Raw genomic sequence first — 19,285 nt, 5'->3', positions numbered from 1 at the left:
TAATTACTTAGGACAGACACAGCAGGGTTTTGTTCGTTGTTCATGTCCGGGCAACTGTGTAAAGCTTTGGGGATTGAATGACAGTCTCCAAAATCCCTCAATCCTCAAAATATCCTACCACTCAGCGAATAAAGTATTTCACGTCCCAGAAATAAGCACTTAGTCACGTCATCTAAACTCTGTCTTTAATGTCTTGGATGAAGTGGATATGACTATGACAGACGAGGGTTGCTAAGCATGATCGTTCCTTTAGCAACGATTTTATACATGTCCGCCGAATCTAATGGAACACATACTACACGCACAATATATGACACCTGAACAAAGATTATGCAATTTATGATATCGTTACACCCCAGCCGCGGAAACAGCTTCGAGTTACAACTAAATAATCATTCAATCAGTTAATTTCATTTTTGCTAGAAAACATCACCTGTAAACGAATTACCCTCCTCATTTCTATTGTCTCCGTAAAAAAACATAATACGTCTATTATAAATATATTTCCGATTTTCGCGAACTAAAATATGAGAGGATATAGTCAGAAAAATAAAGACGATCGATTCTATCGCTAGTCAATCCACTCCATCTAAGAAGTACATTTTCCATGTCTCCGTAAAGCAGTATTCTTCTGATTGCAGTCTTTACTCATTTCAGCGTGTCTGACTGAGGACATTGTATTTATCAATTTTTCACATTGAAGTGTGGGTGGTTTGCCCCCGTTTCTCTTTGATTCAGTGTCCTTGGCAGTGCCATATGCTCTGCGCAACTCGAGCATTTAGACTTTAGCATGTTGAGCGTGGGTTACTTTTTACATTTTTACATAACAATGCTTTGTTTTTGTTCGAAAAAATCTACGCTTAAAATCATGTCTTTCCGTGGTGGGAAATATTTTTTGTCGCTGACCATAAAAAGTCTGGATGAATGAGACGTAAACTTTACAGTATGATGTGGGAAAAATTATACACTGTGTACTGGATCAAATTATACACTGTGTAGGCCTACTGGATCAAATTCAGAATGGGAAAAATTATACACTGTGTACTGGATCAAATTATACACTGTGTACTGGATCAAATTCAGAATGGGAAAAGTTATACACTGTGATACTGGATCACATTCAGAATGGGAAAGTACAAATAAACTACGTATCATTAGAAAACATCATTCTTGGGAAACAGTATACACCATGTACCGGATCAAATTTAGAATTTGAAAGTATAGCTTCAAGATATAAACTATTTATCTTTAGGAAACATCGAACTGACGAAAGGTGAAGTATAAATAAACCTTGAAAACGAGGCAAGTAGTTTATAAAATAGAACGCGCCTCTGAGACGGATATACGGACAAATAGCTGGCCTATACTGCCTGTGTAGACTTAATTTAAAGCTTGTTGAGTAAATAAAGCTTTGCTGGTCTTGTTTTAGTGAAAATCGAACATTGGACTTTTCCTCATAGAGTTAACAAAGGGATAGCAACCAAATTTTATTCCAAATATCGATAAATTTTATGTCATTTGTTCCTACAGCACAAAAAGTTACATGGTGACACAAGTTTAAATTTTTAACATTTATTTTGAAAATAAACGGTTGAAAGTTTCTTTGAGGAAAGCTTCGGTTAAAGTTTAAAGCTTTTGGTAATAAGGTGCGTACTACCTTAAGACAACAAAGTAAGAGGTGAAAATATACCATGACTACTTCAGTAAATCATGGAAACCCGTTTTAGCAAATCCATCGTGTAGTGTGTGAGCAAGCTTCGGCTAGCAGTGAAGGAAACCACAAGACGACAGTGACTTGTTCACAGAAGGTGAATCAATGTTTATTTCTGCCGGGGATTTGTTTAAATTGACGGAGTATTTTACACCTGCAATCGGCATTTGGGTATCCTATCCTTAGGATAGGCTAGATATTGGGAAGAATAAAGTAAGGAATCCATTAGCAAGGAATCACTGTCAAAGGAAGTAATGTGATCATTTCCCCCTACGTCTTCCATTAAAAGGCTGGTGTAACTGATCCCAGCTCATGTGTTGGGTAATATTTTGACACTTACGTAGTGAGGTGTGTCAGATTCGTATAGGAAGAAGGGTAAAATCATCCGTGAAAACTCTCTCCTCCTTGTGGTTTAATAATGTACGATTGTCGAAAAGCTAGATCATTTTTGAAAACATGTAAGTGCCCCAAAAGGAGTACAATATCGTAGATATCAACTCAAGATGAATCACAGGGGACTTCATCTGAGTAGCTGGTTTTTACCACTCAACTCAATGTGATGGTGAAACAAAACTGTCACTTTTTGAGAAATATATTGTGTAAGAACAACTATTCTGACACGCTGAAACAAAATTCTGGAAAAAAGGAGAAGCAGCTTACATACATTAGCTGGAAAAAAGATTTGTCAATTTAAAAAATCCGCAGGAATAACGGTCCAATAACAAACCATTTCAATATTAATGGCCATTTGGTAAATCGTCTAGAACATTGGCAAATTTTGAATTGAATGTGCTATGAGCATTTTAAACATGAAAATGTACAACAATATTCACCATTCCTTAGCAGTTCGATAAGTGAGAACAAATTATTCCTTTTTACCATTACAGTTTTTGTCTCATTTGGATCGCGATATTAAAAACGACTAATGTCGTACATGGTACGAAATTTAAACATGGCAGACATATGACACTATTCATGACATATATTAAAATGTCGGAAAACAATTCAATATGTATCATGAAGTAATCTGCAAATTGGGTCTAACTTTATATAAACTGTTCATATACCTGTTGCCCAGTTAAAAGTTCTCTTCAAATGTCTGACTCAACTAAATCGAAAGTAGACACCTTTAGATGTAATGCGTAGACCTAAACAGTACAAGTATAGCATATTTTAAATTTAAAAAGCATAACACCTTTTAGGTTCCCTTCAAATGCAGAACTCCAGAATATGAAATGTGTATCGAATACTGTAACATCACATCACAACCTGACCTAAATGCTTTGAGTCGAAATGTATCTAACTTTCTATGGTGTCGTTGATTTTAGAATTCTCCAGGTCTTGATCTGAAGATTCGATATTTATGAATCGCAATCGTAACATATCGACTCAGAATTAAGGCATCTAAAGTAAAAATATCTGACTTTGTGTTTTTAAATAATGATGGAATCGGTTGGACAGATTCTGGTAATGAGTATATTTCTCAGACTACGATGAGGTAATGAGAACGCTCCATTCCTAGGCGAGGCAAAATTGCATCCCATTGCTTGAAAGCAGCTGCGTCAGGAACGTTAATAGCTGTAGTTTGTAATAATATGTCCATTACTTTATTCTTATTCTTGAAAAGAAGAATTTTAATTCTTCTCTCCAAAATATGTTGAAATACAAAGTCTTAGCCTTTCCAACGAATGGCATTGTCAATTTTATCTTTCCTTTTCATGTATCGCTGAGGGGCGGTGATAGTTTGGTAAACATTCAAAGAAAGGCGGTTGTTTTGTAGCAGTGTTTCATCACATTCCGGAGGTCAGGCCAGTAGCAAAACGAACATGCGTACACCTCATCGTGTTGCAGTTACGACATGCACTACAATCAACAGTGTTATATCTTGCCTTCGGTCAAAAGTTTCAGTGAGTCTTTCGCCTTTTGACATAATCAATTCTGAGTAAATTAATTATGCCCCGCAAGGCATTAGAATGAGTGTTTGTGAGACCTTTTCATATATGACAAACAGACAAAGCGATATTCTTAATGAAGACAAGTTGATAAATACCATGGAAATAAGCTGACTGTGCATTTAAGCAGCAATTAATGTATAACATTTACCATTACGTCGGACAGATGTTGTGGTGGTAACTTGTCGGCGATACTTATTCTCCAACGAAATGAATTTTGTTCACACAACTTTTCGATTGACTCTCGTCCTCTGTACAATATACTGTGTGAGATTCGCAGAAGGAAACTGCGGTAAGTATGAAGTTTTACATTTCAGTCCATTGTTATGTTGAATTTACAACGTAGATTTATAATGACGACTGCAAGCTTTCGTAATGACAAAGGCACATTTCACGGTGATAGTGATAAAACAAAGAGACAATGAAGATGTAATCAATGAAGTATCAGTAATTTCGCACAACGTGAATGGTCAATGATTTCAAGTTTTTCAAGTGTAGCTACTTGCAACGGAGCTGTTGTTCACTAAAATCAAATTTTATTTACCAAATTACACTAGGTATAGGATAATTGAATGTGCATGTCTTTATCTGAAAATTTTCCTGACAACAACGACTTTTATTACAGACTTTTCATGGAGTTTGGTTTTCAAAGGTGTCAAGGGAGCTGGAAGGGGTCTTTTTAACTTGTGGTCAATGAACGGTCCTCATAATGCTGACAACGAACAAGCAAAACGTCTGGATAACTCATTTCAAGGGCACTACAAAAGCGAAGTTGTTCAGTATTGGCCGCAGCTAAACATTACAGAGGTCAGTGTTTTGCTCAAATTATTTTTAACAATAACGATCATATATCTTGACCTTAATAAAAGCAGTGAGTGTAGAACTTTCCACTAATTTTCCGCGGTGTACATTTTATAAAACACATGTTCAAGCTGTAATGTTTGAGATGAAAAAAAATTGAAAATCGAAACATGAGTATTATAAGATTGCTTTTTCCCCTAATCTGGCAATTATTAGCCGCATTAAAGCTAACAAACAACTACGTATAATGTGCACGATGACCAAAGTTATATTCGTCGAATTCGATCGATCTCCTGAAACTTAACAGACACACCATCTTGTTTCTATATTGCCTATTGTATCATTTATCAAATCACTTGGTTTTTAGGTGAAAGTGGCTCTGTATACAGAAGGAAAAGAAGCAACTTACTTTATTTTCGACGGTAAAGACAGTGACCAGATGAATTGGTTCAGCAAGGAGAGACTGATCGACAGTCCTTACCGAGATTTGAATTCGACTACGGAAACAGCCGTCTTCTCAATTGAAGGGTTTGTGACTTGTTTGTATCTGTACTTTTATCCCGCATTTGCAGCGATCTTCATTGTTATTAAGGATGTTAACCATACACTTGCCGTGGTTAGACATGATGTACATGGAAATGCATGTATGTACGCCTGTATTTGGTACAATGGTTCGTCTGCACGATACATCCTTTGCAAGGATTTGTGAGAAGTTTTCCCCATTCACCATCACAAATACTAGTAGTAAGCAGAACGATTTAAACTCGAAAACTGAACACGAAATGGCATGAACACACACGGTTACGGATAATTCCCATTAAACTATGTTACCACCGGCCACACTTTGTATAATTTGAACTGTCTTGATTCATATAGTATGTCCCTTTATGGGTATTTTACAAACGGTTTGGCCATATCGGTATTTTATTTGAAGTTTATAAAGAGCATTTTTAACAAGGAAAGAATGATTCTCTGATTTCTCCATTATGACTGTTTTTCTAATTGTGAAACGCGCATCAACGTGTAAGGCTTCCGTTTCATACATTTTGCCGTAAACCTATTTTATTTCTGTAACATCATAAGTTGTCGATGTGTTACTCAGCAATACAGCGTCATAGATCACGAATCTATATAACCTTTTGTTACATACCCTGACAGCAACGGTGTCACACATAGCCGTTTCACTATAAGCCGAAAAAACATTAGCAAATGCTACTGTGAGAATGGTTGGTGGCTGAATGTCATGACAGGAAAACTCACAACTTCGATATCCTGCGGTGCCAATGATCCAAGTACTTGGCGCGGACCTCGATTCTATTACAGCAGTACTCATAATACTGACTTCCTCAGTAATTCATAGAGTTATGGTTAGTGAAAACATAACGTATGAGAATACATAGTCGCCAGGTCCAATTTTACTTGACAGCTTGATCTAGAAATCAAATTCTGTAGATTTCTCAAAGCTTTCAGTCGTTTGAAGTGGTACTGTTAAAAATGCTAGTGACTACTACTGAAATACTACTGACTGATGCACTATGCATCACCGATTAGACAGAACAGTCACACAGTACAATAAATTACCCACAATTCTGTTTGATTTGTACCGATGGAGGTTATGTTTCTACAACTTTTTCTGCTTTGCATACAAGCAACGATGTGAAGCTTCTAATAGTTGTTTAAGATCTAGTAAAAGTACGTTTAGAAATTTCCTGTAAAAATATCAAAATAAGCGTAAAATAACGATTAAAAATATTCTGCAGGTACTACAAATGCCATATTTCTTGGAAGCGAGTTACTGTAAATGAACGGCTCATTCTCGAAGTTAAGTTAGCTTGTCAATATTTTTTGTTATTTCTACTTGGTAAAATAGATATCCTTTTGTTTTATATAACAGGTGCAAGTACATAGTCTCCCTACTCTCCTTTCCATTATTCTGTATGACTGAGGACACATCAGTGGATGTTTTTACAAAACATGCATATCTCCTGTAGCCTATCTCCTGTTTCAATCGAGCATAATTTTCCAAAGTTTTAAAAAGTAAATTCAAAAGAATGATGTGCTTAATAGTATGTTTTTAGAACTTTCAAAATTCGTCTATTAATTGTTCACACATGGCCATGATAGACTTCGCTGAGGGCTGTCCAATGGTACAAATCATGATGAATCATGGGATATCTCAAGTACTGTGAGTCTCAGCATGACAAACATAAACAAAGCATGAAAACAGACAAACCAAATAAATAAATAAATATAAATAAATAAATAAATAAATAAATAAATAAATAAATAAATAAATAAATAAATAAATAAATATCATCATCACGATATAATCATCATCTTTATCATTATCATTATCATTATCATAATCGTCGTCGTCATAATTATTATCAACACCGTCATCATCAGTCACAGCAAAGCTTCCATCATCGCACATTATGGGCCAGTGCATTTGGTCTGAATAAGGATGGCTGGCTTTGTGTAGGTGGTGAAGCTTCAACATTTACGGACCGAGGTAAAATTAGAGAGCAAAAATAATCAAGGATGGAACAAAAAAGCCAAAAACAATATGGTACTATGAAAAGATGTTTCTCCAATAACAGTTTGTGATCATATTCAATCACATAAGCTTATGACGATAGAATTTTACCAAAGCAGCCACAAAGTGATAGTCGTAGGCTTCTCCAAAGATGGTCGAGTCACGTGATATGCTACTGTTTTGTTTTGACAGTGGCTTTTACGTGAGTCTTTTACCTGTGAATATAGAAATAACGGACGACGCGCTGACCATTAACGTTTATTTATGGGCAAGGGCGAGAGGAAAGCCAAAAATTAACAAGCCGAGCCCGTTAATTTTTGGCTTTCCTCTCGCCCTTGCCCATAAATAAACGTTAATGGTCAGCGCGGAGACTGTTATTTCCATTATATTATCAACGAAACGCGAAAAACCGTCAAAATTTACGAAAATTTCCCTCGCAAACGACAACGGGGCCCCAGAACCTGTCAGTGAGTAGTGCGCGCGCTGCAAAAGTTATGCAAATCGGGAGATTTTTTGGAAAAAAGGCGTCTAAACTTGGCCGACAAATGCTCCATTTTATTTAGTGGTTGATTATGATCTTTGTACAATCACAAATTTCGTTTTAGCTGTAAAGTTAATATGTTTACCATATTATTCATATTCACGGAAAACAAACCATTACTATAGAAATAACTGACGACGCGCTGACCATTAGGGCCTAACATTTATTTATGGGCAAGGGCAAGAGGAAAGCCAAAAATTAACGCCGAGCCCGTTAATTTGGCTTTCCTCGAGCCCGCGCCCATAAATAAACGTTAATGGTCAGAGCGGAGTCTGTTATTTCCATTACATTATCAACGAACCGAAGAAAACCGTCAAAATTTGCGAAAATTTCCGGAGCGAACAATGTCTGGGCCCAAGAACTGAGCAATACGCAACAAAATGTCACGCGCGCTGTAAAAAAATGGCAAATCCGGAGATATTTTCAGAAAAAAAGTATCTTAACTTGGCCCACAAGTGCTCCATTTTATTTTGTGATTGATTATGATTTACGTTTGAGCTGTAAAGTTACGACACTTTGAGTTGTTATTCTTATTATTCATATTCACGGGCATGAAAACAGATCCCTACTGTGTATTTGTGGTCAGTCACGTGGTACAGCTCGACCAATCAAAATGCGACAGCCAGGGCATGGTAATATAATGTGTATTTGTGGGCAGTCACGTGGTTCAGCTCAACCAATTAAAACGCGATTGAGAGGGCATGGTAATATAATAGTCTTTTCTATCCTGATTGGCCGGTTGTCATGGTAACATTTAAGTAATTGCACGTTTTGTTAAATACAATGTCGACCCAAGGGTATTGCCATTAGGTGTAATGCAATCATCATGGTTGCATAATACACAAAAAGTACATGCAAACACTTTTAGTAACTAAGGCATAACACTGAACAATTATTGTCCCAACAAAGTAGAAAGTAAATTTTGCTTGAGCTAACTTTAAAGGGTGGTCGAGCCACTGTGTTTGCAACCAATATTTTTTTCTTATTGTTCTCTGAAGTTAACGGTAACATTAATTTCGAGGTTTGTGGCTAGGAGCTCAAATACATTCACTTTTCACGCACGTCAAGAGAACATAAATTCTATATATGGTATAAAAACAGTCCCCTAATGTTTATAGACGTTTTACTTTGCATTAGGGGCATCAAACTATACGAGTATCAAGGGATTTAAAGTTTGCTTCCTCAGATAATATCCTTGCTGTAATATTTGTATTGTGATCGTCGAGTGTTTTTTTTGGAAGCAGCTCAGGCATTTCAAAGATTTTCACAGCCAGCACAGCCAAGTTACAGTTGACTCGCGCGTCATAGAACGCTTTCAACTGTTTTCTGGCTCGATGACGTAGCTAGTAAGTCCATCGCCCTTAACGTTCGTAATTCGCCATGTCAGAAAGCCTTTTACATCATATCAAAATTGAAAGGGACAAGAAGGGATCACAGATTACTGTCTATCTAATTATTGAGATGCTGATCGCAGACTTTCATCCTCAAAATGCGGTCGACCTATAGGGAGTAAAGTACAGGTTCTAACTGCTGTACGGTAACATTAAATGTAATTAATGTAGGCAGTGTATCATCAAGAGAAATAATGAGCAAGTTCGCGAAACAAGTTGTTAAAAATTGTTAAAAATGAAAATGAACTTGGCCAAAATATTGACGGGAGGTAAGCCTGTTGACGAACCAGTTGGCCAAAGCCAGAGCCAAGATTTTACCAGCGCCTAACAAAAGACTACATGAGCCCATCACTTGAAATGGAACCTGGAAATCTGAATTTAACCAACACTTCAAATACAGAGTCAGCTGTCTATCTGTGCCTGCTGTCTGTTCTTTGCCAGTGTGTTCACCTGTCGAACTTGGAACTCACCTGAGACAATTCTATCGAGGACTATTTTCGTATATGTGGTTATCGTCGACATACCAATGCATATCAAGTGATGTGATCAAAGAATAATAAAAGCGCCGTTCTCTTTGATCATTGTTACAAATCATATTTCATCTTACAAGATTGCAAGGTGTTACCATAGCATTTGTGTAACCGTCAAGTCCGGTTTCGTCTTGATGTGTGTCTAAAAGGTGACCCTCCCCCTCCATTCCTCCGGCCCACCCCCCATAATAACTGAAGGCTCCCTAAGTATGCACCAAACTATCACTCATCAAGCAGGTGCACAGGCTGTCATATGTGCTGAAGGCAAGATTTTTTCTTCACACATATACACGCAGTCATTGTCAAGAAAATGGGCATACTTCTTTTTCTTCCCTCCAGTGTAACTGAAAGACAAGATCGAAAACCTCATACAACAAGGAATTCTGGAAGCAGTTTTTTTATCGGTCTTGAGCACCTAGACTGTGAGTCGGCCGGAGGTTGGTTAATTGTCCTTACAGCAGATAACCTTGAAGAATGTAATATTAAGAAAGAACCGGGATGCCAGTTTATGTTCTCCAAAGGAGAAACAAACGTCGGCTGGAACACAGGTCGGTAGTACGCAGCTTTAATAGTCACCTTGATGTTACCCTAAACATTATATAGAATTGTTGATGTTACCCTAAACATTATATAGAATTATTGATGTTACCCTAAACATTATATAGAATTATTGATGTTACCTTAAACATTATATAGAATTATTGATGTCACCCTAAACATTATATAGAATTATTGATGTTACCCTAAACATTATATAGACTTATTCATTATGTCTCCCAGTGAAGCCATGCTGACACTGTTAAAGTCTTGTTTTATTGAAACTGTTGATTGTCACACAGTCAGAATGCAACATTCAGTGAGTCTTGTTCATGGTTAAGTATTGTGACCGGGAGAGGCGATCAGGACAATGTGATTTATAGAAGGTCCCCAGTCATCCTCAGGGCCGCCGATAAGCCTGGTTCGAGACGAACGATTATTACATGCCTCGTATATCGAACGTTGCGCGCTCCATAGGATTCAATGGTAACTCGCCGATGACGTCGCGGGCCGCATAGTCATCACTGGACTGAAAGTGAACTGGAACTATTTTCAACTTGAGAACTTTTGGATGTAAAAATCTTGAAATTTTATGTTTTGCACAGAAAATCCGGTTTTTGGAAAATTTCGCATAAAAATATTGATAAACCGCATAACAGTAGTTTAAATATATCAATGCGCTATTCGATGATGAAAATCGTTCTATTTTTAACCGTTTTCGTCTAAAATGAAAATAAAGCATTTGACTATAATTTGCCAATAAACGTAAATATTTTTGGTGCAAACTGAGTAAGAGAGGCATGTAATAAAAACATTATAGCCCAAACAAGGGACTATGTACCCTCGGGGCAGGAGACCATTTGCCCGACGTAAGGAGGGCAAATAGTCACCTACCCTCGGGCAAATAGTCCCATGTTTGGGCTATAATATATATAATAGCCCAAACATGGGACTATGTGCCCGAGGGCAGGTGACCATTTGCCCGACGTGAGGGCAAATTGTCTCCTGCCCCGAGGGTACATAGTCCCTTGTTTGGGCTATAATGTTTTTATTACATTCCCCTCTTACACAGTTTTCACTCAAAATATTTAGATTTATTGGCAAATGATAATTCAATGCTTTATTTCCATCTTAGACAAAAAACGGTTTTTATCATCGAATGGCGCAATGATATATTTAAACTACTGTTATGCGGTTTATCATTTTTTTTTCTGCAAAATTTCCAAAACCGGATTTCCTGTGCAAAACATGAAATTTCGACATTTTTACATAAAAAAGTTGTCAAGTTGAAAATAGTTCCGGTTCACTTTCAGTCAAATGATGACTATGCGGCCCGCGACGTCATCGGCGAGTTACCATTGAATCCTATGGAGCGCGCGACGTTCGATATACGAGGCGGCCTTTCAAGCTAGGCTTATACGAGACAAATAGTATTCGAGAGTTTTTCTATAAGAAAAAAGGAGAAAATGGTCCGAGTCTAATCCCCACCGCCATATCTAACTTTGGCTATCAAGCTGACGTGCTCCCATCGCGAGATGTATGACACCGATGCTGCAAACAGCCATTATTGTACATTGTCAATCGAATGATTTGATCGCATTTTCGATGTCGGTACCTTGGGACTGATTTTAGGTCAACTGCTAGGGCATTAACTCTATACAGTGTCGGTCAAAACCGTTCACATTCTATGATTTGAGCCTGTTGGCACATGCTGTGTCGACTCTGAACCAACCGATCAAACCCAACCTCAATAACGGCCCGACTTCATGCTTTCATATCGCTACTTCCTGGCTGACTTAAAACTGGGGCCGACTCAGAAGCAACAAAAACCTGCAGTATAAACGCATTGTACGATAAACATAGAACAAAATTTATTTTTATTAAAAAAGGACAAGGCAACATCCCCCCCCTCTATTGTGACTCTGTGGTCACAAGAACTATTGGTAAAATGTTACTACTAAAAACATCTCGATTTTGAGAATGAAAGTCGTTAAAACAACGGTATAAAAAGTTACTTTGATATCGCACATAAAACTACAACAACAACAACAACAACAACATCTGCAACAACCATCATCATCATCATCATCATCATTATCATCATCGTCATCATTGGCATATTTGATGTATTTATTCAATTATAATTTTCTTGGATCAGTAACGAAATTCAAAACTTTCTTAAAACGAAAGACCAGCCACACACTTGCCACGATGAGTGAGTGAATTATACACGCTCGTTGGTGAAGCCTATTGCTGTATTCTATGCCACACTCTTGTATTGTGTTCTGTTCCTGTTTACCTGGGGACATGTCATGTGATAACCCTTGTTCTTGTGCCTACATCCAACTTTATATCTTAACGGAAATACTGCGAATAGATTTATAAAATTAAATGTACTTAGGGGCGTTTTGATAGAGATCTGTTTCTTGCTGGCAGGCCATAAATTAGTCGTTTAAATAATACTTGTTATTCTGTGTAGCAAGTTCAAATCAAACAACATACGTCATACCAATTCAAATATCTTTCAAAAATGTTCTGATCCATTTGACTTTTCACAGAAAATATAGGAACCGCTGATGTCTTCGCCATATTTGTGAAATCAAGTAAGTATAGACGTAATTTATTCTGTGTTTCATTCTGTGCTTCAAACGGAGACTGAAGCGGTGAAATCAGCGACAGACACGTCACAAATGAAAGAGATATGTTACTTTAGTCGAATCACAGAGTAATATCATACACAGAGTGGCAACAGCTATTGTTTAAGGCGTGAAGCGGTTACGTAAGCAATCCATGTTTGCCTCGCCTCACGAAGCTCTTGGCTCTCTTTTCCGAAGAGTGCCGACCATGCACCCTTCGGTAATTTTCGGATTTTCACCAATTGTTAAGCGAAAGTATGTTCGACAAAGTTTGTGTTGTTGTTGTCGTGTGGTGCTGATCGGAATGGATGTGCTGGCAAAAACGGGAGTGTTTTGAGCTTCAGGAAAGTGGATTTTACCGTTTTAAAAATTCCTCTCATATTTTTATGAATATATAATGAGTGTGTTTGAACCAAATTTGAAAGTCTTTTATCGATACTGTCTGGTTTTACTCAATGGTTTACGGTCAGTCACACCGTCTTTAACACGTGCGCCAAGAAAGGACATGTTTATGAAACTGCTGGCGTGTTATGTTTTGATTGGCGTGAGGCAGTGTTTCTGGCCTGAGAGCTCACAAAGTAACTATGGTTGCTACGCGACTGGCAGTACGATGCCATCTCGTCGTATGTTTCGCATAATCTCGTGTAATTATCAACCACAAACCAAGCCTCCAAAAAGTTTAACACCTTTGAAGCTCATTTTAATATGAAAAGCCAATAGTCTACCGAGACGACCATGGAACAAAAGGCATGCAAGTGTTGCCACTCTGTCTGATATTACTCTGTGGTCGAATCAACTGGCTTGTTTAATTACCGCTATTATTCTAAGCTCTCATAGAATTCTTCAATAATCTTAGTGCATTGATGGATTTTAGGAGAGATTTTCGCCTGAGGTTCTGTCGAATACCACAGAGACAATCAGTGTTGTCAAAAGCAATAGTTATTTTTTCCTACGAAAAAACAGTATACAAATGTTGTGGATCAGTCAGCATAACGTTGTTTGTATTCTTGTTTTGTTTGTCTCTGTGGCATGCCTGTGTGCATATCATCTTTTTCTGTGTCAATAGTAAAATAGTTTGATTTATAGCTATTCACACAGACCTACATTTATTTTTATTTACCAAAATTGCAAGCATTGAAATATAATACGATCATTACAGAACTGCTATTTCGCGATCGTTGACTCAACGATAATACTCTGATGATATGGGACTTAGGTCACGGCACAGTTCTGTAAGACACATAAAAGTATGAGAGGGTTACGCAGTAGTGAGGAAACTTAGTGGTATACGAAGTCCGAACATTTATTTACAGCCAAAATCTCAGACCTTGTGAACAAGTTAGTGAAACACAAGAAAAGAATGCACAAGGGACTAACAAACTAGACTGTAGGATAACCGTGTTCAGGGGAGGACAATTTATTTAGGGGTGGATGGAGGTCTTTTAGAGAAATATTGTCAGCAGGTGAGGGGGAAAGAAATAATTTAATTCTGACGTCGCTTTTATGTTACTCAAAACATTCAAATTGTGTCGTAAGTGAGGGTACTTCCGAAGGGACCTCATGTCCAATGACAAAATATTACCGGCTATCAATTTGTAGGTGTAATTTTTGACCCTTGTGAATCATACGCCATCATCGACGACAAGTATCGAAGTGTAGCATACAGCGAAATTGGGCGCTCTGCTCACTACATTTGTGACATGAACTTGAAGAGTGATTGGTACAGATTCACAAGCGAAGCCGGAAGTCAGATGCCAACCTCTTGTGTTGGAAAAGAACGCTGTGGAACTAAACATCCTGTGTGGTTGCATGGCGAATTACCGACCGCAGGCGAATGCAAGCACGTTAATGCATGTATCAGTGCAGGTACTGTGTCCATGCTTTGTTGTTCAGTTAGGGACCGTTCAGTTTTTACGGCCGGGGGGGGGCAAAATCTTGTCGCCGGTGTTCAAAAAAATATAGAAACCCCCTACATTTTTCGTGAAAAAAAGATGACCCCCTTTGTCAGACGAAAAAATTTGATGACCCCCCCCACGGCTGAAAAATAACCAAAACCCATATGTCAAATTTACCGGCACGGTTTGGATTTGGACTCCGGTACGCGGCGCACTTTACTCGTGTAGGAGAGATGCCAGTGCACAAACTTGTCAGCCACATCCATGCAAACGTCTGTTAATTAGGACAACTGTGAGGCAATTTTTAACTTAATTTCCATAGACAACTTATGTCCATGGACATTGTATAAAGTAAACTTTATTGGAGTGGTTCACCAAAGGCAGCCCTCCGGTTAAGAGGGTCATGGGCCATTACGTAAAGTCAACTTTATTCTAGTGGGCCACCAATGGTGGCCTGCCAGTAAAGAGGGTCGATCATGACCATTGCATAAAGTGAACTTTATTGTAGGTATTATGTTTTTGAAAATGTGGTGTACCCCCCTTTCCTACCAGTGAAAAAGCGATGACCCCCCTTCGCGGATTTCAAAATTACGATGACCCCTGGATTTTGCCGGCCCCCCCGGACGTTAAAACTGAACGGTCCCTTATTATTGCTGGGAGAAGGGCAAATATTTCGTGCACCTCAGTCCATATAAAATAACCTCTACCCTCTCAATAAAATTTTAATGAACCGCTTAGAAGATTGTAAAAAATGATGATCATCCTCCGTTGTGTGCAATTGTAGAGTGTCATCAGAATTCAAAAGTCAAACTTTCTGTCCACATATTGATGTGACTCCTTCTTAGCTGCCCCAATCTATATTGTTCAAAACAATTTGTAGACAGGAGTTTGGTTGAACAGTGCTTGTAATAAGAAGAGGCGAACTTTTCCATTAATGACTTTGGTCCCTCATGAATGTACCAGGTAAGACAAAGGTATCGAATCCAGTGTTGTTATTATTGTTCCGAGCAGATGACCTTGTATGTCTGATTTCGGTATTACACAACTTCATCACATCTCACAGCTCATTTCAGGAAGATTTAAGCTCTGCATACCCTTCAGTATATTATCCAATAAAAGAATAGCAAGGATTGTCATTTTCTGAAAAATTGTCCCCGATCGAAGATGTTTTGCAATCCGTATTTGAAACAAAGAACAAAAAAGAAAAAAACTTAAAAGAATTAAAAGCAATATATATATATATATATATATATATATATATATATATATATATATATATATATATATATATATATATAAGTGTGTGTGTGTGTGTATATATATATATATGTGTGTAAGTGTGTGTGTGTGTGTACACACACACACACACACACACACACACACACACACACACACACACACACACACACACATACACAGTATTGCTAGGCATTGGACTTTTGCCCAATTGCATCAAACCATTCCGCTGTAAAATTGGCAATCACAAGTACTCGGCCAATCCTTGCTGTGAATCTATATATAATTACATGATCTTGCCAATGCATCTTATAATTACGTTTGATTTTGATAACAACATAAATTTGTTTGAACAAATTAAAGCACTACAAAGCTGAAAGATTGACATTTGACCCACTTTGGGCCGAATTTACAGTGCACAGTATATACAGTGCAGTCGTTTAGGCAATTCTGATGGATACAGGGAGTGCATCAGGAATTGAAGGAAGTACTTCAAAATTGCTATCTGTAGAAATGAGGGGGACCTGAAAATATTTCTGGAGGTCTCGGCGAATCTGAAAAAAGAGACTTTTTTACAAACTCTAGCCTCCAGGAGTTTTTATGATCGCTGCCCAAATCTCTCGCTTTTGGTGCCACATGGAATGAAGGACAGAGCATGCTGCATTTTACTAGCCAGCTGTTTTGATGTTTTATCGGCGAAAAAAAATTATGAAACACCTGATTTTGTCATTAAGGCTCGGCGCGTACAGTTCATACATTTATAATCACCTTAGCAGACTTTCTCTGTTTTTCCTTAGGTGTCAATCATTGTTGCTCTCATCAGATGGATATGATGGTGAAGAACTGTGGACGTTTTAACGTTTATAGATTAAACCCACTTCCAATGTGTCCCGCAGCCTACTGCGCAGGTAGACATTACGTTCAGTTAGAATGCGCCTCGGGGACAGATATTTTGGCTCTCAATTCTTTTCTTATCTTTCGTTGTTAGGGTTCATTTTGCAGCCCTTCGAGTAAGAAAAGCTTTTATGAAAGTTTTTTAAAATCGAAAATGTTATATTTTTCGTAGAGTTAACACAGGAATGGTGGCCATTTGAATTTCAAACATAGATAAAATCTTGGGTAATTCTGTTTCTCTTGTACCAACATTTGCACGGTGACCCCCGATTTGTATTCTTGATTTTGAAAGTGAATAATTGAAAGATTATTTGAGGAAAATTTGAGCAAGACTTTCACTTTCGAGCCGCATACTACCTTAACTTTTAACGAGCATCGTAAGTGCAAGCACCGCGATCCATATTCGTCAGCAGAAACGGAAAATGAGTACACATTGTGTAAATTATCATTATGTCATCGTCGTGTGTGTGTAGAAATTACTTCAAGTCAAAATAATATATGTTAATTAAGATTCATTGTTTTCTAATTATGCCTAGCTTTCAGTCCACTTTGAAAATAACGTTTCTTATCAACAAATATATTACCAATCAAAGGTTCTCTTACTGTTTGTATTAGATTTGCTGAACAGTTTTGTAGGGGTCAACAATTCCAAGTCGCAATTAAAGTGCAGACAGTACAAACTGCCATAAATATTGCGAGCGAGACCAAGGAAGCACAAAATTTTTTTCCTTGGATACAACAATTGAAAATGTAGTCAAGATGTACCATCGCATTCAACATTAACAGTAAAAAAGTTCTTATCATATCACGAGAATTTCTAAGTCGCAACCACGGCAAAAGAATAGAAGGTATTTTCTTGTAAATAGTGATAAAATAGGCAATAAAAGAGGCAATAATTAGTTTATTGCGAGGGATGTAGTTTTCTGAAAACCTGGCGACTTTGTCGATAGAAATGTTATTCGCAATTTATGTTAAAAACAAATGAAAAATGATAGTATTGGCATTTACGAGAATCAAATCATAGATACGAAAATATCCTCCATGGATTATTAGTTATGTTTTGTAACATCAACTCTTGTCTAATGTATTGTAACCCTAAGTGTTAATCTGTTTCTGTCAAGTCACGTTGATTAAAACCAGTATTTCGTAATACGCAAGGCTCATTTTGAGACCCAAAAATTAACAAAAATTAAGTTACCTTTCCAGGACATACATAAACCTGGTAATTTTTTGTGTCTTGATCTTATAGTGATGTCATGTGTCTCAACATATGCCAAAAACAATCTATTGGTAAGCTATGGAAATAAAATGATCCCAAATATCATGAAATTGCGCCTTTCACCGGTCATCTTACTGGACTTTGTTAAACATGCTTTTATTTTCGTCGAGCTAGAAGACCGAAATACAATTCGGTTGAATCTCATTTTGCTCCCTAAGGCCTTTTCCTATTTTCCACATCATAGGTGATATAGAACCTTGTCCTCCAGGGTTTGTCTCCCCCAACGGTGGATTTCAACCAGGTTGTACTGGTAAGTAAGAACCTTCTTCTCTGTAAGTAGGAAAGTGGGGCTACAACCAGGCTATTATTGTTTTAGTCTGGGAAGAGACCCAAACACAACATAGTTGTTGACTCCTTTATCCAGAATCATGAAGATTTGAGGAACTTGTATATTTTAAAATCATTTTCCCGATACCATTACTGTCTAGCAACAATGGCATTGTGCAGGTGGCCTCATTAATGAACTTGCCGGCAGTGTTGTCATCGACATGCTGTACGCTTGCCATCTTTGCAAAGAATCTATTTGAAAACATCTAGACTTTCGTTTTGTATATTTTGAGGTTGCTCTGTAGTTAGAAATTGTACCAAAGTGTAAACAAAGAACTCTGTTACAGTCAAATCGTACTATAACTACCATTTAACCAACTGACAATACAAGTCAGCATTACACTGATGAGTTTTCGTCATTGTCTTTACAAATAGAGGAATACCCTCAGCTGGAGACACATCCGGTTCTGACACCAAAGTTCAACAAAATTCGTAACCATGGTTACCTGGAGTGTTTGTTTACCGGTCCAAGAGTAAACAGCGTGACGTATGAAGTTCAATGGCTGATGGATGACAAGCTAATAAAAACCACAGCACATTCTTGGAAATCAAACATTGACATGTTATTTGAACATGAATACGTTATTGGCCGTACTGTAAGTTCCGCTAGTTAATTTTTGTTTACATTGCATACAAAGTGAGTCTGTTTATGCCAACACCTACTACATTTCCCAACATGTTCTACTTTAAATGGTCGATTTTAAGTGTTAAAAGTTTGTCAAATCATAGACTCTGGGAGCATAGGGGTGTAAGGTTGAACGGGCTTTAAGTATACTGTGCAACTCTGTACTATCAATGTGAATCAAAAAAGTATCCTTTATATCATTTAATTTTTCTGTTGTCAAGAATCCCATAGTTCATCGATATATGCTCAAGAACTCTAGTAAATAAGACGATTCCATTTACAGGTATATTAATTCATGATTTCTCAATAGTTGTCATTCACATCGTTTGAAAGAGTTACGATTTTAGTTATTTGATATGTCCAATGTCATTGACCTTATACTACCTAACCAGAT

The 19,285-nt window shown here is 37.5% G+C and overlaps 1 protein-coding gene across 1 annotated transcript; it reads left to right on the top strand.

Moving 5' to 3' along the window:
• The first annotated feature begins 12,558 nt into the window (after window positions 1-12,558).
• On the top strand, window positions 12,559-18,197 carry LOC139120971 (oncoprotein-induced transcript 3 protein-like). The gene is made up of 4 exons (XM_070685559.1): window positions 12,559-12,602; window positions 14,235-14,501; window positions 16,564-16,674; window positions 18,124-18,197. The coding sequence occupies exons 2-4, from the start codon at window positions 14,336-14,338 to the stop codon at window positions 18,195-18,197; spliced, it is 351 nt and encodes a 116-aa protein (XP_070541660.1). The 5' UTR covers window positions 12,559-12,602; window positions 14,235-14,335.
• Window positions 18,198-19,285: the final 1,088 nt, after the last annotated feature.

This window comes from Ptychodera flava, chromosome 21 (assembly GCF_041260155.1).
Source record: "Ptychodera flava strain L36383 chromosome 21, AS_Pfla_20210202, whole genome shotgun sequence".
Lineage (NCBI taxonomy): Eukaryota > Metazoa > Hemichordata > Enteropneusta > Ptychoderidae > Ptychodera > Ptychodera flava.
The sequence above is the reverse complement of the archived record's forward strand: the minus strand, read 5'-3'. Positions and strand labels throughout refer to the sequence as shown.

Bases quoted from the DNA above. Each gene is read 5' to 3' on its own strand.
- LOC139120971 (XM_070685559.1), top strand. From the start codon at position 14,336: ATGAACTTGAAGAGTGATTGGTACAGATTCACAAGCGAAGCCGGAAGT. The intron at 14,502-16,563 runs GTACTGTGTCCA...GTTTTTCCTTAG, and splicing joins TAATGCATGTATCAGTGCAG to GTGTCAATCATTGTTGCTCT. The intron at 16,675-18,123 runs GTAGACATTACG...TCCACATCATAG, and splicing joins TCCCGCAGCCTACTGCGCAG to GTGATATAGAACCTTGTCCT.